The 14,814-nt window shown below is 35.7% G+C and overlaps 2 protein-coding genes across 5 annotated transcripts; both read left to right on the top strand.

The window, feature by feature from the left end:
• Nucleotides 1–3,210: 3,210 nt before the first annotated feature.
• Nucleotides 3,211–8,271, top strand: LOC107630813 (putative LRR receptor-like serine/threonine-protein kinase At1g63430). Its single transcript, XM_016334058.3, has 13 exons — nucleotides 3,211–4,175; nucleotides 4,558–4,696; nucleotides 4,819–4,890; nucleotides 4,984–5,127; nucleotides 5,223–5,366; nucleotides 5,577–5,690; nucleotides 5,765–5,829; nucleotides 6,229–6,480; nucleotides 6,565–6,770; nucleotides 6,864–6,999; nucleotides 7,082–7,239; nucleotides 7,366–7,581; nucleotides 7,713–8,271. The coding sequence occupies exons 1-13, from the start codon at nucleotides 4,091–4,093 to the stop codon at nucleotides 7,956–7,958; spliced, it is 1,977 nt and encodes a 658-aa protein (XP_016189544.1). The 5' UTR covers nucleotides 3,211–4,090; the 3' UTR covers nucleotides 7,959–8,271.
• A 336-nt stretch (nucleotides 8,272–8,607) lies between these two features.
• LOC107630811 (CDK inhibitor P21 binding protein) lies at nucleotides 8,608–12,952 on the top strand. Of its 4 annotated transcripts, none has more exons than XR_015907333.1 (11): nucleotides 8,608–8,995; nucleotides 9,939–10,015; nucleotides 10,321–10,489; nucleotides 10,628–10,686; nucleotides 10,772–10,996; nucleotides 11,397–11,609; nucleotides 11,723–11,788; nucleotides 11,931–12,020; nucleotides 12,095–12,151; nucleotides 12,398–12,796; nucleotides 12,836–12,952. XR_015907333.1 is itself a non-coding variant. In XM_088508757.1 (10 exons), exons 3-10 carry the CDS (start codon nucleotides 10,336–10,338, stop codon nucleotides 12,494–12,496), a joined length of 963 nt encoding a protein of 320 aa, XP_088364883.1. In that variant the 5' UTR covers nucleotides 8,613–8,995; nucleotides 9,939–10,015; nucleotides 10,321–10,335; the 3' UTR covers nucleotides 12,497–12,952. The 4 variants fall into 4 exon arrangements, 2 of the variants coding, with proteins under 2 accessions (XP_088364883.1, XP_020974865.2); XR_015907334.1 differs by having other exon boundaries at nucleotides 8,623–8,995; nucleotides 9,918–10,015; XM_088508757.1 differs by having other exon boundaries at nucleotides 8,613–8,995; nucleotides 12,398–12,952.
• The last annotated feature ends 1,862 nt before the right edge of the window (nucleotides 12,953–14,814 follow it).

Raw genomic sequence — 14,814 nt, 5'->3', positions numbered from 1 at the left:
CTGTGTGTAATTCGAACCAAGCTGGTTCGAATTAGTGTGTGCGTGTGTTTGTGTGTAATTCGAACCAAGCTGGTTCGAATTACGTGTATGCATGTGTTTGTGTATAATTCGAACCAAGCTGGTTCGAATTATGTAGAAATGGAATTCGAACCAGCATGGTTCGAATTATATAAAAATATGATTTGGCTTATTGCTGAAACGATTTTCGCTTTGGCGTATTTACGTTACATGATTCTTGACTTGGCTTATTAAGGTTTTTTACCCTTTTTAAAATGTGAATTCTTTTTTTCTATTAATATATAAATTGTCTCAAAGCCGTGTGTATTAGATGATTTATGTCTAGAAGTCTTTAAAAAAATACATATAAAAATCATCTCAAGGTCCTGAATTTTTCAAACTGAACGTAAATCGTTTCAGAGTAAGAATTTTTACACGTTTTTTCTCTAAAATATAAGGGGTATGACTATGTGTATTTCGCAACTCACATTAGTCTAGAATGATTTACGTGTTAGAGGCTAACCCTCAAGATCCTGCAACGATTTATGAAGATAATGAGTCTATAAATAAACGAATATGATGTATAATGAGCCATACATGAATAAAGAGTTTTATGAGAGATGGCTGAGAGTGTATTTTTGCTAGTTCATTATCGAGAAAAAATTGATGAAACACAAGTGAGGGTGTTACGTTCTCTAATAAAAAGCAAATTGGAGTGTTTGTCAATCTGTCAACGAGTTTGATGGATTTACAAAATATTATATTACAAAATTTAGAAAATTACAGTAAAAAAATGTGTAAAGCAAGTATTTTTTTAGATTCCTATCTCACTCAGGCAAGGTTATGTTAAGTTTGGAAAATACGAGATACTAAGTGATGACGACGTGTAATATATGTTTCACAATTAAGCTAGATTTCCAAATTTGAATGCTATGGAGTTGTTTGCGAGAATGGTTGATGTAGAGGGTAGTTCTGGTGGATCTGCTTCAAATCTGCCAACCGGCGTAATAGAAGGGAGTTCTAATGCCGTTCCAACTGGTCACGAGGTTATTGCCCATGTTTCGTCTCCATCATTTGCAGCAGATTTGTCCGTTCAGGCAGATAATACAAATGACTTGAGTGATGTGCGTACCTTCGAGGTGTTGAGTATAAAGTGTTTGAGTCCAATCAATTGAAGTATCATGGAAAGTGTGTGCAGTTTGGGAATTGATGTAATTGGCTAATATGTGTGACTATGCGACAGAGGAAAGGTTACTGGAAAGTTAGAAAGAACAATAGGCCGCACACATGTCTTGCAACAGAGATATCTACCGATCACAGGCAACTCAATTATCATGTCATCTATGCGTCAATTCTACCAATGGTCATGGTAGATGCATCAATCTCCGTGAAAAGTATTATAGAATGTGGTCTCATCAAAATTTGGTTTCAAGCCCAGTTACAGGAAGGTGTGGATGGCTAAGTAGAAGGCGATTGCACAGATATATGGAGATTGAGAGGAGTCTTACAACCTGATTCCGGGGTGGATCATCGGGGTTCAGATATATATGTCTGGCACTATAACAGTGTTGTGTACTTCACCTGTTAGGGCTAGTAATACAGTCGATGAAATGAGGGTATTTTTCATTGATTGTTTTAGACGTTTTTTTCCGTGTGTTGACGCCTTCAAGTATTGCAAGCCACTAATATCTATCGATGGTACGCATTTATATAGCAAGTATGAAGGTACTTTATTAATGGCGATTGCACAAGATGAAAACTCAAACATGCTTCCAGTGGCATTTGGGTTAATCGAGGGCAAGAACACAGATTTGTAGAAATTTTTTCTAAGTCACCTTTGTCAGTACGTGACTCCGCAACCCGACATTGTAGTTATCTCTGACAACCACAACGCAATCAAGACTACATTGATTGCCGAAGACAGTGGGTGGCTCTTACCGACCGCACATCATGCATTCTGTGTAAGACACATAGCTGCTAATGTCGCATTAAACTTCAAATCTAAGAATGCACCAAAGATTCTTGTGAATGTAACATATGCAAAGACTCAACAGGAACATCAATATTACATGGATATCTTGAAGTAGGAAAACTTGGCAATGGTTAATTGGTGCAACAGGATCACATTAGAGTTGTGGACCCAACATCGGAATGGCGGCCGCCGATACGGTCATATGACAACCAACATTTTTGAGTGTATTAATGTCGTCCTAAAGGGTATACATAATTTACCCGCGGGTTCACTTGTTAAGTCAACATATGAGCGTTTGGTTGAGCTCTTTATTAGGAAGGAAAGGAAGCAAAGTCGTAGCTCGAGACTAGGGAAAAATTTTGTCAGACATTTATAAAGGTGATTGAGAAAAATCTACAAACCTCCAGAAACATACGAGTTGATGTATATGCGAGTTTAGCTTGTTACACGTAAATCGTGCTAGACTGCTTTGTGTTGTGAAAAACACATAAATCATCCTATCCCTTTGTATTTTAGGTAAAAAACGTGTAACACTTTTTATCCTGGGACCAGTTACGTTCAACTTAGGAAACTCAGAACTCTAGGACGATTTATGTGCATTTTTTTTTGAAGACTTCCATACATAAATCGTCCTAGAGTATAGTGTTTAATATATTATCTAATACAAATAGTCTTGTGACGATTTATATATTAACAGGAATAGAAGGTTCACGTTTTAAAATTTGGTTTAAGAAAATCTGATATTATTGATCATTCTTTATTTTATTTAAATAAAAAAATTTAATTTTACACTTACATGCACCAAAATTTATGCATTAATATTAGATTAAATCTACAATAATATTATTCATATTCTAAAATTAATCACTAAAATCAGCCATTAACATATTTGTATATAAATATACATAATTAATTTATTTTTATTATATATTTATATTCTAATATATATTTTTTATTGATAACTGACTTTAATATACACATAATATAATTGTTATATCTAATAAAATAGATCAAATAGATCAAGGTCTTTTAAAATAAAAAAATTAATAAAATAATAAAATAAAAAAATTAATTATTTTTAAATTAAGATAATAAAATACATATATTTCATAAAAATTATAAAATAATAATAATTAATTCTTTGTTTTACTACTTTATTAACTTCTTCGGTTCTTCCCGAATCCAAATTATAATAAAATTAGTACATTAATTATGCATTATGATGACGCCTCGCAGTTACTAAATCAAACCAAAATTACTAGTAGGCAGTAGCTACCAGCTACTGCATCCAGTTGTTTGTTTTGACTCGCATTGATCCCAAACAACCTTTGACAAAACTCAAAAGACAATAACACGGGAGATAGATACCAATATATCGTCTCGCGAATTTCACGAGATAGTGTTGAAACAATCAATTATCATCGATTCATCTTCACTACGCAATTAGTCTCTGCAAATGCAATGATTAATGCTGAAACTCCAAAACTTCATACCAATTTAGTATGCAACAACTACCATAAACAACACTAATAACAGAAAGAAAAAGAGGGGTTTGTACCAGAAAAAAAAACACACTACAGAAACCGCCATTTTTAAACGTAACACAATAAAAAGGTCCATCTTTTTCGACCAAGTGCCATCAAAATCCAATTTTGGATAAAGTCTCTTTGAATCCAAGTTTCTCCCTCTTCTGGGGTTGGGTCTAGTACAGTGTCAGTGTCAACCCTACTAAATTCATTTCCTTTGTCTTTAACCCCATTTTCTGCTTCTGCTTCTGCTTCTTTTTATTCTCAGTTTTCAAATCTAGGATTCAAAAACGCTTCCGTCCCTACTTATATCTTCCATTCCTTCATTAACAAATCTACATTTTCCACAAAGACACTAATTAAGCTTAGTACTAGCCAGTACCCACCTTTTAGGACCTTTAACCTGGCTTAGTATTTTTTTTTTTTTTTTTTTTGATGTTTATATCCCTTGTGTATTTTGTGCTCTTGAGATGTTTGTTTTTTGTCCCTGCTGAGTTCAATTTGAATTGGAAAGAGTTCTTTGAAGTTTGTTTCTTAGAGAGAAGTGGCTGAAGGAGGAAGGAACAGAAAATTGTGCAAGACTTTGTGGGAGAACATGAATCTATACACTTCATTTCTGTTTCTGGGTTTAATTTCCACGCTGTCTTTTGTAGCTTCTGATGCGGTGGCAAAAAATGAAGGTACTTGTTAAGTTTATGGTGGTTATGTATTCACTTTTCTCTCTCAGATCTCGTTGCATCAATTCAGTTACCCTCTGTTTGGATGATGGGAAAACATAAAGAGTTAAAGACAGTACCAAAAATAGTTATTATGATGTGCATTTTTGTTCTTTTCGTTGGAACTTGCCTATAGGCTATAGTGTCATTAAGTAGCAGCATTTTCTGTTTCTGTTTCTTCTGTATACTTTGAAGGTTTGAGATCCAGCAACTGTTTTCCATTCTCAAATTCTCACTGTATTTTTGTTATGGCTTCCCAATTGAGCTATGGTATTCAGCATTCATGGTAACTAAGCATTTGCATTGCTTTTTTCGGCCTCTAACTGGGGAGTTTATTTCTGTGTAGTTTCGGCGCTTCAAACCTTCAGAGAAGCTATCTTTGATGATCCACATCTTGTTTTGTCCAATTGGAATACCCTGGTTTCGGATCCTTGTGAGTGGAATGGTGTTTTGTGCAATGGACCTCGAGATCATGTCATCAAGCTGTAAGATTCCACAGATCCCTTAAGTACATTTATTCGGAGTGCAAATTGTTATGTTGCTGTTGATGAGTTGTATTTCTAGCTAGCACATTCCTTATTCTATAGTTTGGGATAATTCTTTGCAGAAACATATCAGGGTCAGCATTAAGAGGGTTTCTTGCACCAGAATTGGGGCAAATCACCTACTTGCAAGAACTGTATGTGCCTTGCACAATGTGCTTCTAGACTTGTAGTTCTGGAATATGATGTCTGTAATTTGTGGTGTTAATATCTGGTTCTTATGGTTGTAGAATCTTGCACGGAAACAATCTTATTGGAACAATACCAAAAGAATTGGGCATGTTGAAATCTCTCAAGGTGTTGGACTTGGGGTTGAATCAGTTATCAGGACCGATTCCTCGAGAAATTGGAAATTTGACCCAAGCAGTGAAAATGTAAAAGAAAATCAATAACATCTTCTTGAATAGAGAGAAATTTTAACTCTTAATAGTTTGCCACAGTCTCTTAAACTTTATTTGTATTCTTGTAGAAACCTGCAGTCCAATGGGTTGACTGGTAGGCTACCCCCAGAGCTTGGAAATTTGAAATACCTTCAAGAACTTCGGTTGGATAGGAATAAGCTTCAAGGACCTGTTCCTGCTGGTGGAAGTTCTGATTCAACTATGCATGAGATGTGAGTATAAATATTGGAATTGAGTTGGTATTGTCTGGTCAGGAATTCATAGGCAGGGAGGCATAAATGAACTTTGGTTTTGAGTTATTTTGAAAATTATTGCAGCTGTGAAAATTTATCTGGTTTACTGTTAAATATAAGATACCAGCTACACCTTCAAAATTTGTTTCTGGTGAGTCTGTCTCTTACAGTTCTTATAATTTTCTTCAGGTATGCCTCAAATGTGAATTTAACTGGCTTGTGTCGTACGTCTCAATTAAAAGTTGCAGATTTTTCATATAACTTCTTTGTTGGGAGCTTACCCAAATGTTTGCGTGTCCCAAGGTACTTATTTGATCCTCATTTCATGTTTTGCCATTCTACTCAACCTCCACATTTACATGAATTCTGTCAAACAGATCAAGCTTTCAAGGGAATTGCCTTCAGATTAAAGACATAAAGCAGCGGACTTCTGTACAATGTGGTATGCATGACACTATTTTTATTTTGTACTCTCAAAATTGAAAGCATGAATTAGAACATCTCATAATTTAAAAATACATAGGAGACGAAATGAGCTCTGGCTTGAATTCATTGAAAGCATGAATTAGAACATCTCATAAAAATTTAAAAATACATAGGAGACGAAATGAGCTCTGGCTTGAATTCATTGTAAAGTGTCTTTCACAGTTTCACTGGCTTCCGGCTTCCCTTTATTTTCCTTTTTGAAATCCAACCTGTTTCCAAGAATGGAATGAATGAACATAATAAGTAACATTTGAATGAACTTTGTAAATCCAACATACGTATTATCTATCTATTTACTAGATATATTCTTGGCCTTACTCTAATTGAATGTTTTTTATGAACTATCATTTCATAGCTGGTGCTTCACCTGCCCAGAGCCATCCAGTAATGAACCTAAAGCATCGAGCTGCTGAACATGTGTCGAAGCATCAAAGAGCATCAAAACCTTCCTGGCTTTTGGCTCTAGAGATAGTGACGGGAGTCATGGTTGGTTGTCTCTTTTTGATTGCTATTTTCACGGCGTATCAGAGGTTTAACAGCAAATCATCTATCATCATTCCTTGGAAAAAATCTTCAAGCGAGAAAGAGCATATGACAGTATATATAGGTTCAGTTTCTACACCCTCCGGTGTGTATTTCCTTCTAATATTTCTAGAATTGCTTTAACATACTCAACAATATCAATATGCAGAATCTGATGTGTTGAAAGATGTGACGAAGTATAGCAGACAAGATCTTGAAGTGGCCTGCGAAGACTTCAGCAACATAATTGGTTCTTCACCAGATAGTGTGGTCTACAAGGGTACAATGAAAGGTGGACCTGAGATTGCTGTAATTTCCCTCTGCATTAAGGAAGAGCATTGGACGGGTTACCTTGAGCTCTATTTTCAGAGAGAGGTAATGGAACATTGCAGTTCCTAAAATGTGCAAGAACTGACAGACAAATAATCAAGACAAGTTCTTAATTTTTCTGTTATTGATGTCAATCAGGTGGCAGACTTGGCAAGGTTGAATCATGAGAATACAGGAAAACTGCTAGGTTATTGTAGAGAGAGCAATCCTTTTACCAGGATGCTGGTTTTTGATTATGCTTCAAATGGGACACTCTATGAGCACCTACATTGCTGTAAGTCAAGTTTCTTTCCTCCTTACATGATTTTTTTCTCTCCCGTTTGTTTTGGTTTCTTAAAAAGGAATTTTGACTGCAGATGAAGAAGGGTGCCAATTGTCATGGACACGGCGTATGAAAGTTATTATAGGCATTGCTCGTGGACTCAAGTATTTGCACACGGAAATTGAACCACCATTCACTATCTCAGAGTTGAATTCCAATGCTGTATATCTTACAGAAGACTTTTCACCAAAGGTATGCATGCATTGCAACTGGTTTAAATGTTCAGACCCACCAATTGAGACAGTGTAATTGAGTATCCTATATTTAACACACTACACTTGCCATGCATTCTCATTTTATTGAAACCTTAAATCGCAGCTGGTCGATTTTGAAAGTTGGAAGACAATTCTTGAAAGATCAGAGAAGAATTCTGGTTCTATTGGCAGCCAGGGCTCCATGTGCCTTCTTTCAAATTCCGTGGAGGCACGTCGTCTTGACACCAAAGGAAACATATACGGCTTTGCAGTACTTCTATTGGAAATAATCAGCGGACGACCTCCATATTGCAAGGACAAAGGGTACTTGGTGGACTGGGTAAGAAACTCTAATTTTATCTGCTTACTTAAAATTCAAGTAACCGCTCAATTCAATTTCTTGAATTTGTATCAACACATTGTAAGGAAACTAAACTTTTCATTTTATTTGCTTTTAATTATCATTATCAGGCTAGGGAATATCTTGAGATACCGGAAATGATGTCAAGTGTGGTGGATCCAGAGTTAAAACATTACAGAGAAGACGACTTGAAAGTAATATGTGAGGTGGTATCGCAATGCATCAATGGCGACCCCAATGGCCGTCCGTCAATGCGGGAATTATGTAGCATTCTGGAGGGCAGAATTGACACTTCAATTAGCGTGGATCTCAAGGGATCATCTTTGGCTTGGGCTGAACTTGCCCTTTCATCTTAGATTCATTTGAGATTGTGTCAATGCTAAGGACCAAGTATAACACAAAGATTGTCACATATACATTCAACCAGCATCTATAACTACTACTAATACTTGTTCTTTTTTCTGACTACTTAAATTGTCAATTTTTTCTTTTTCTTTCTTACATGTAAATGGTTGCTAAGTAAGGGAATGGGTAAGTATTAATGCATGACAAGGTGTCATCATTGTATAGCAGTGGTAGGTGAAATTCAAGAAATTGATTAATGTAAGAAGTTTGTCAGGCTACAATTGTATTTTTCGTATATTTGTATACATTGAGCATTTTGTTGTACGGTTTGGAGTTTTACCCTTTTTTTTTCTGAGTAAATTTTTGTAATTATATTATTTAGTATAAGCCAATGCCTAAGGGCATTCAGATTATTCATATTCTTTGGCTTTCTCCTTTAACGAGGACTTACTTTAGAAGTGGGTTAGAAATAGGGATGCACAACACAAAACATCAGCTCACTTCCAAATATAAGACACTTCAAAACATAGATTTACATTCTTGATCACAATTTATATTTCTTTATTTAAAAAAAAAAAAGCTCTTACTAGCACGTGTAGGCTTTTCATCAAATTTGGAATGTTGTTGTTGACGTTTGGGCATATAGAAGGAGAGGCCATTCGAGCATTTTGCACTGGAGTAGCTACTATAACAAATTTAACCGCATAGTCAGACTGTTATGTACACAATATATTTAAGATTTCTAATTTAAATGGAATACTCCCAAAGCCCAAACAAGAAACACTCCTAAACGGCTAATTGGCTAAACCCTAACACACCACTCCTTTGTCCTCTCCCACGCTGCTGCGTCCGGCCAACCCACCACTGCCGTCGTCTCTAACCCACCGCTGCTGCAATTATGTTGACCCTGTAGCTTTCTTCGATTCTTCCCTGTCTCCTCCTCATTCGGTTAAGCCACATCAGCTTCGCCTCCGCCGACCTGGTGACCGCCGTCGGCCATCGCGCACAGCAGTAACTCTCTGCTTCATTCAAACTTCTGAGTTCCAAGGTAACGAGATTTCCTTCTCTCTGCTACTCTCTGCTTCGTTCTGCCTTTATTCCTTTCCATGGTTTCCTTTCTTGTTCATTCCTTTCCAATTTCCATGTGAACGATATCTGTTCTCTCTGCAACTTTTCTCAGCTACAACTCATGTTGATGTTATGTGCTAAAATTTCACTAGCTACTTAGTACAAGTAATGATCCTGGCCTGTTATCAATTACATGTGCTGATCCTTGCCTCCACATTAACAATGTTTTAAAGCAATTATTATGTTTGCTAAAATGTGGAGTAATGGTATATGCCCCACTTTATATGTATACCTTATGTGCACCATTTCTGCTATAGTATTAAAGTGATTGATCAGAAACTAGAAAAGATGAGGTTGAAAATTTGGTATTTTATAAGACTTGTTGCTTAATCTATGCATATGCTAATCTATCATTTACTACATATAAACACAGATTTGAGGAATTAGGGTTTGGGGGGGCGGGGGAGGGGCGGATTTAGGAAATATTATTTTGCAATGATGATTGAATTGAAAGAACATGGGAACAACAAATTGACTGAACAATTTTATTCTGAATTGCAGAGAGCATGAAACTCATTTCTTGTAGAAGAATCTAGTAATAAATGGCTAAAACTTTTCAATAAAAATGTGTATTTTGTTCCGTGATCAGCTCAAGGACAAATAAGGAATCATAACCCTATCTCAAGCAGATAGTCTGGATATATGCATGTTTAATTATAAGATTTGATTATATAGACAATGTTTTTTTCCTTTTTTATTTTATCAGAATTAACATTCGTGTTCTTAAGTTTTTGGTATTCTTCTCTTATTGAGTTGGTGCCTTGGTGGTTTCTCTGTTAGGGATCTGGAATCATGTGTTAGCATGTGGATTGAGTTGATGGTTTCTTCTTTTTGTTTTTTAGTTGTATTCTTTTTCTGTGCAGCTGCAAGTAGGACAGTGGTTGAAGTTGAACAGACCAAGAACTGGGCATCCTCTACAAACTGCACTACTCTTGCAGAGGTCTAAACATTTTCCTACTTCTCTCTTAATGATCATTGAGGTTGAGATTGGTGCAAATTTAGCAGAGGCCTTAGTGTCTAAAAGAAAGGCTTATATTTTTGTCAAATGCATGCTTTAAGGTTATTAGTGTTTCTGCTTATTGGGAAAAAAAAATCACATAGCATAAGATATAAGCTTTTCTGCCACTACGTGTGTTTGGAACTTTGTCAAGTATATATATTTCAGGTTCTGCCTTTTCTGAGTGATGATTGTCTTAAATATAATGTGTACATAATAGTCTGACTATGCGGTTAAATTTGTTATAGCTACTCCAATGCAAAATGCCCAGAAGGCCAAGAACACATTGCCAACAGCCCAGAACTTTGCCATTTACATTCTCCCCTTTTGCTCGTGCTCTGGCTCGAATGGCCTCTCCTTCTATGCCCAAACGGCAACACCAACACTCCAAATTTGATGAAAAGCCTACACCTGCTAGTAAGAGTTCCTTTTCCTTTAACAAAAAAGAAATATAAATTGTGATCAAGAATATAAATGTATTATTTGAAGTGCCTTATATTTGTAAGTGAGCTGATGTTTTGTATTGTGAATCCCTATTTCTAACCTACTTCTTAGGTAAGTCCTCGTTAAAGGAGAAAGCCAAAGAATATGAGTCCTCTGATGAGGAGTTTGAAGTAAGATATCTTTTTATACAAATATTTATCTCTTAGTGTTGCATCTAATTAGTATATTAATTAAACATGGTCTCTGTTGCTTAAGGGAGTTGTCCAAGCAGACTTTTCCTTTTTTGATCCTAAACCCAATGACTTTCATGGAGTGAAGACCTTGCTGCAAACATACCTGGATGATAAGGAATGGGATTTAAGTGGATTTGTAGATTTAATTTTGGCGCAGACTACAGTAGGCACTGTTGTAAAGATAGAGGATGATGAGGATGAAGGGCTTTTTGCTGTTGTTAGTGCTCTTAATTTGTGGAGATATAGGGTAGGTAACATTGTGCTATATATGTTGTGTTGCTTGATCCATTTGCCTCATTTTTTTTTATCTTGATCTCAATTGCAGCTATATATCTGATGCCCTTACTGTTTGTTTAGTTGATACTTGACATCCTACTCACACTTTTTTGTTGTTGCATGTGTCTCTTTCTTTTGGAGGGTTAAAATCTCTCTCTGTCCCCTTGCTATTATATATAACTTTCTTGCCTTTATCCAAATTTACTAGTTTGCTGACTTGTAAGTGAGGCGCTACTACTAGGATATAGAAAAGCTTTCATGAACAGAACAATAACTTAATTCTTAGTTCCCTCTTTAGTTGATGTCTCCAGTTCATTATCTTTTGGCGATTTGTAAATTTGGTTTGTGACTGGCATCTCATCATTGATTAGGAGCAAAAATGCATTACGGAAGTTAAGGACTTTCTCCTATCCAAAACACGCCAAGAGAAGGGCATTACTGATAAATTGAGGTTACTTTTGGAGGAACAAGCACGTGACATAGGTCTCTTGGTTTCACAGCGGGTGTTGAACCTTCCTCCGCAACTCTTGCCACACCTTTATGAAGCCCTTTTTGATGAGGTGTCATGGGCCACAGAAGATGAGGTTAGATTTCAGTAGTATCAGATTGGTGGGGGTGTTAAAATGTGTTTCCATCTAAGCACTGGAGACTAATTTTCTCCTTAGAACTTACATTGTCTTCTTTCACATTTTATCAGCCAACAGAGGACCTCCGGAAGTCTTTCCAGTTTAAGCATTATATAATACTCAGCAAAATTTACGAGGTATATTTGCTGCTTTAGCACATCCCCTCTATTGATTGTTGTCATATGGACTGGTTTAGCTTTTTTTTGGCTAAGATAATTTTTGTCCCTCCTCAAATTTCATGTGTGATGCTGTAACTCTTTCCTGGATGTGAAAACACAGCACAAGAATATAGTAAAGAAAAGAAAACCAAGCTCCGACGATGATGAAGCAATAATTTATGTAAAGCCTGAGGATGAGATTTTCCATAAGGTATTGATGTTCTAGTGGTGTTGTTGTATAGTATATCTTTTGCATCTGATTACTGATTATTTTCCATCATACAGTTGTGCTCATGGTCCTTCTGTTTTCCATTGCGAGCTCAGCAGCTTGCACCTCCTGAGGCAAGTCTTCTATTTTTCTAAACTCTCATTGTATCATGGCAGTTACTATTGTTTGGTCAATTTCTTAAAGTTACTCGAAAAACATTCTAAAGTCCCACCACTTGTGTCTGGTAGAAATTCATACTATAGTTGCTTGCTTCTTTGGATATTGGTTATCCTGTCACTTTGCAGAGTTGTGGTGTTTATGTAACATCTATTTCATCAATGATTCTGAACCATATATTTATGTTGATACACACATTGCAGCTAAAGAATTACAGGCCAATGGGATTAATCATGGCTGTTGAGGCAGGCAAAATTCCAGCATTTCGTCAAGAGTTAGGTTCTCTAATCAGTGAAACTTGAAGCAGCAAGGTTGCACAATTTCCATTATACATACAACCTAACTGCTGAAGCTTTTCATCTATTTCAACCTTCACAATTCTTTTGAGCTGCCAAATTTTGATCCCGCCCGCAAATCATCCAATTTTAACGAGATGGTGAAGATAATTTTGTTTCCCCTCTTGTTTCTGTTGTACGCTTTTCCTGCAGTTATCGGGATTCCATACATGATGTGGTAAAACTTCCATGAATTTTTGTCATGAAAAGAGGATTGGAAATACATAATTCGGTTTTTTAATTTTTACTGAACCTGATGAAGAAGTAGTATTTTCAGTTCGATCCGTTAGTAAAACATAATCCAAGTCATTTGATTTAAGTCCCAAATTATTTTATGGGATTGGTGTTGTGCATTAAAATCTTACTTGAGATTTTTAATTATACTAATGACATCTATGAAATTGGTAAAAGTGTATCATGTTAGTCCTTAATCTATTTTCTGTTAATGGTGTGGACTATTAGGTTGTCTTTAGTGATAAGACAAGACACTAAAAATAAGACATAAATAATATATACACAAAAATTAGTATTTTTGTATTTTGTGAAGTGATTTTGAGATAAGAACATATAGAAGTAGGAATTGAAGATATAGCATCAAAGAGAAGTGAATCGAAAATAGACAGAAATATAAAGCTTAGTAAGCAAGTGACAAAGCTAGAACTATATATATATAAGTTATGCTAGTGCTAGAGCTATCTACCACTACTATGTGATTTCACTAACAATTCAAGACTCCAATAATCAATAACTAACAATTCTTGATTCCTAAACATTTATTATCCTCTCTACTAAAGAGTTTAGTAGTGAAAATAATACAAATATCCAACACAAGAACAATATGAAAACACTCATAAAATAATATAGCAGTAAATATAAGCAAGCAAATATATCAAGTAAAGCAATAACAATAATACATCGATATTTTAACAAGGAAAATTCTCTTAAGGTAAGAGGTAAAAATCACAAGTCGTCCAAACTAATGAAATAGTTTCACTATAATCAAATATAAGGTATAAGAGAGTCTTAAACAAAGCACAAATTATGCATACAATCAGCCAACACATCAAAGCACCAAAGCTAACAAATGAGTACAAGATAAAAAATATCCAAAAAATAGAGGAGTTATTCGAAACTGATTCCTCTCACTACAGACCTCCAATCAACATCTCCACCATCCAGAATGAAGAACAAGATGAGCTGAACCTGCATTACAAATTTCAAGCTGCTCCAACGATGAACGAATAAGAAATTATCGTTTGAAATCTACTGTTCTGTACAGAAACGAAATTATATTTTTTCTCTTCTCTCTCACTTTGTGACTGCTCTTTCTCACTCTCTGTTGTCCCAAAAAATCTGATTAGGGTAGTGTGGCACAAGGATGGAAGGAGACACCCCAAAAAACTGGGCTTAGACTTCACAAAGGAAAGAAAAAGCCCAACAAATCTCTCCCTTCTCATCTAGGAGGAGCCTTTGCCATTCCGGCGATTAAATAACATGTTTCAAGACAAAAAAAAAAGTTTCAAGCTTATCTCTTGAAAATACTTTTGTCATCATATCAGCACCATTATCATTATCATCAGTATAAACTTTCCCAAGTTCCAACAATTTGGAATTCAACACATCCCGTATCCAGTGATAACTAACATCAATATGTTTAGATCTTGCATGAAAAGTAGAATTCTTAGCAAGATGAATAGCACTTTGACTATTACACAACAACACATAACGGTCTTGCTTGAAACCAAGCTCTCGAAGAAATTTTTTCATCCACAACAACTCTTTACATGCTTCAGTTGATGTAATAAACTCTTCCTCTGTGGTAGAAAGTACAACACACTTTTGTAGCCTTGACTACCATGAAATAGCCTCCTTGCAAACTTGACCAAATAACTTGAAGTAGACCTTTGAGAATCAACATCTCCTGCCATGTCTGCATCAGTAAATCCAACTAGCAAAGATTTCTCACCACTAAAACTCAAACTCAAATTAGTTGTACCTTTGAGATATCTCATAATCTATTTAACAACATTCCAATGCTCTTTACTTGGATTAGAGAGGAAACGACTCACAATACCAACCGCATGAGCAATGTCTGGTTTAGTACACACCATAGCATACATCAACCTTCCAACCGCTGAGGCATAAGGAATTTCATCCACTGTTTGTTTCTCCTCGTTAATAATTAGACACTGCTTGATATTCAACTTAAAATGAGGAGTAAAAGAACTAGCAACATATTTGGTATTATTCATGCTAAACCTTTTTTCCAAATCATACTCATAGTT

Source organism: Arachis ipaensis, chromosome B3, assembly GCF_059453495.1.
Source record: "Arachis ipaensis isolate K30076 ecotype BB chromosome B3, ASM5945349v1, whole genome shotgun sequence".
Lineage (NCBI taxonomy): Eukaryota > Viridiplantae > Streptophyta > Magnoliopsida > Fabales > Fabaceae > Arachis > Arachis ipaensis.
Note: the sequence above shows the minus strand (reverse complement) of the source record. Positions and strands in the feature narration are given on the sequence as shown.

Excerpts from the sequence above, each read along its gene's own strand:
- LOC107630813 (XM_016334058.3), top strand. The coding sequence starts at position 4,091 with ATGAATCTATACACTTCATTTCTGTTTCTGGGTTTAATTTCCACGCTG. Across the intron at positions 5,367-5,576 it reads GATTCAACTATGCATGAGAT|GTATGCCTCAAATGTGAATT; the intron begins GTGAGTATAAAT and ends AATTTTCTTCAG. Across the intron at positions 7,240-7,365 it reads CAGAAGACTTTTCACCAAAG|CTGGTCGATTTTGAAAGTTG; the intron begins GTATGCATGCAT and ends CTTAAATCGCAG.
- LOC107630811 (XM_088508757.1), top strand. The coding sequence starts at position 10,336 with ATGCCCAGAAGGCCAAGAACACATTGCCAACAGCCCAGAACTTTGCCA. Across the intron at positions 10,687-10,771 it reads CCTCTGATGAGGAGTTTGAA|GGAGTTGTCCAAGCAGACTT; the intron begins GTAAGATATCTT and ends CTGTTGCTTAAG. Across the intron at positions 10,997-11,396 it reads TTAATTTGTGGAGATATAGG|GAGCAAAAATGCATTACGGA; the intron begins GTAGGTAACATT and ends ATCATTGATTAG.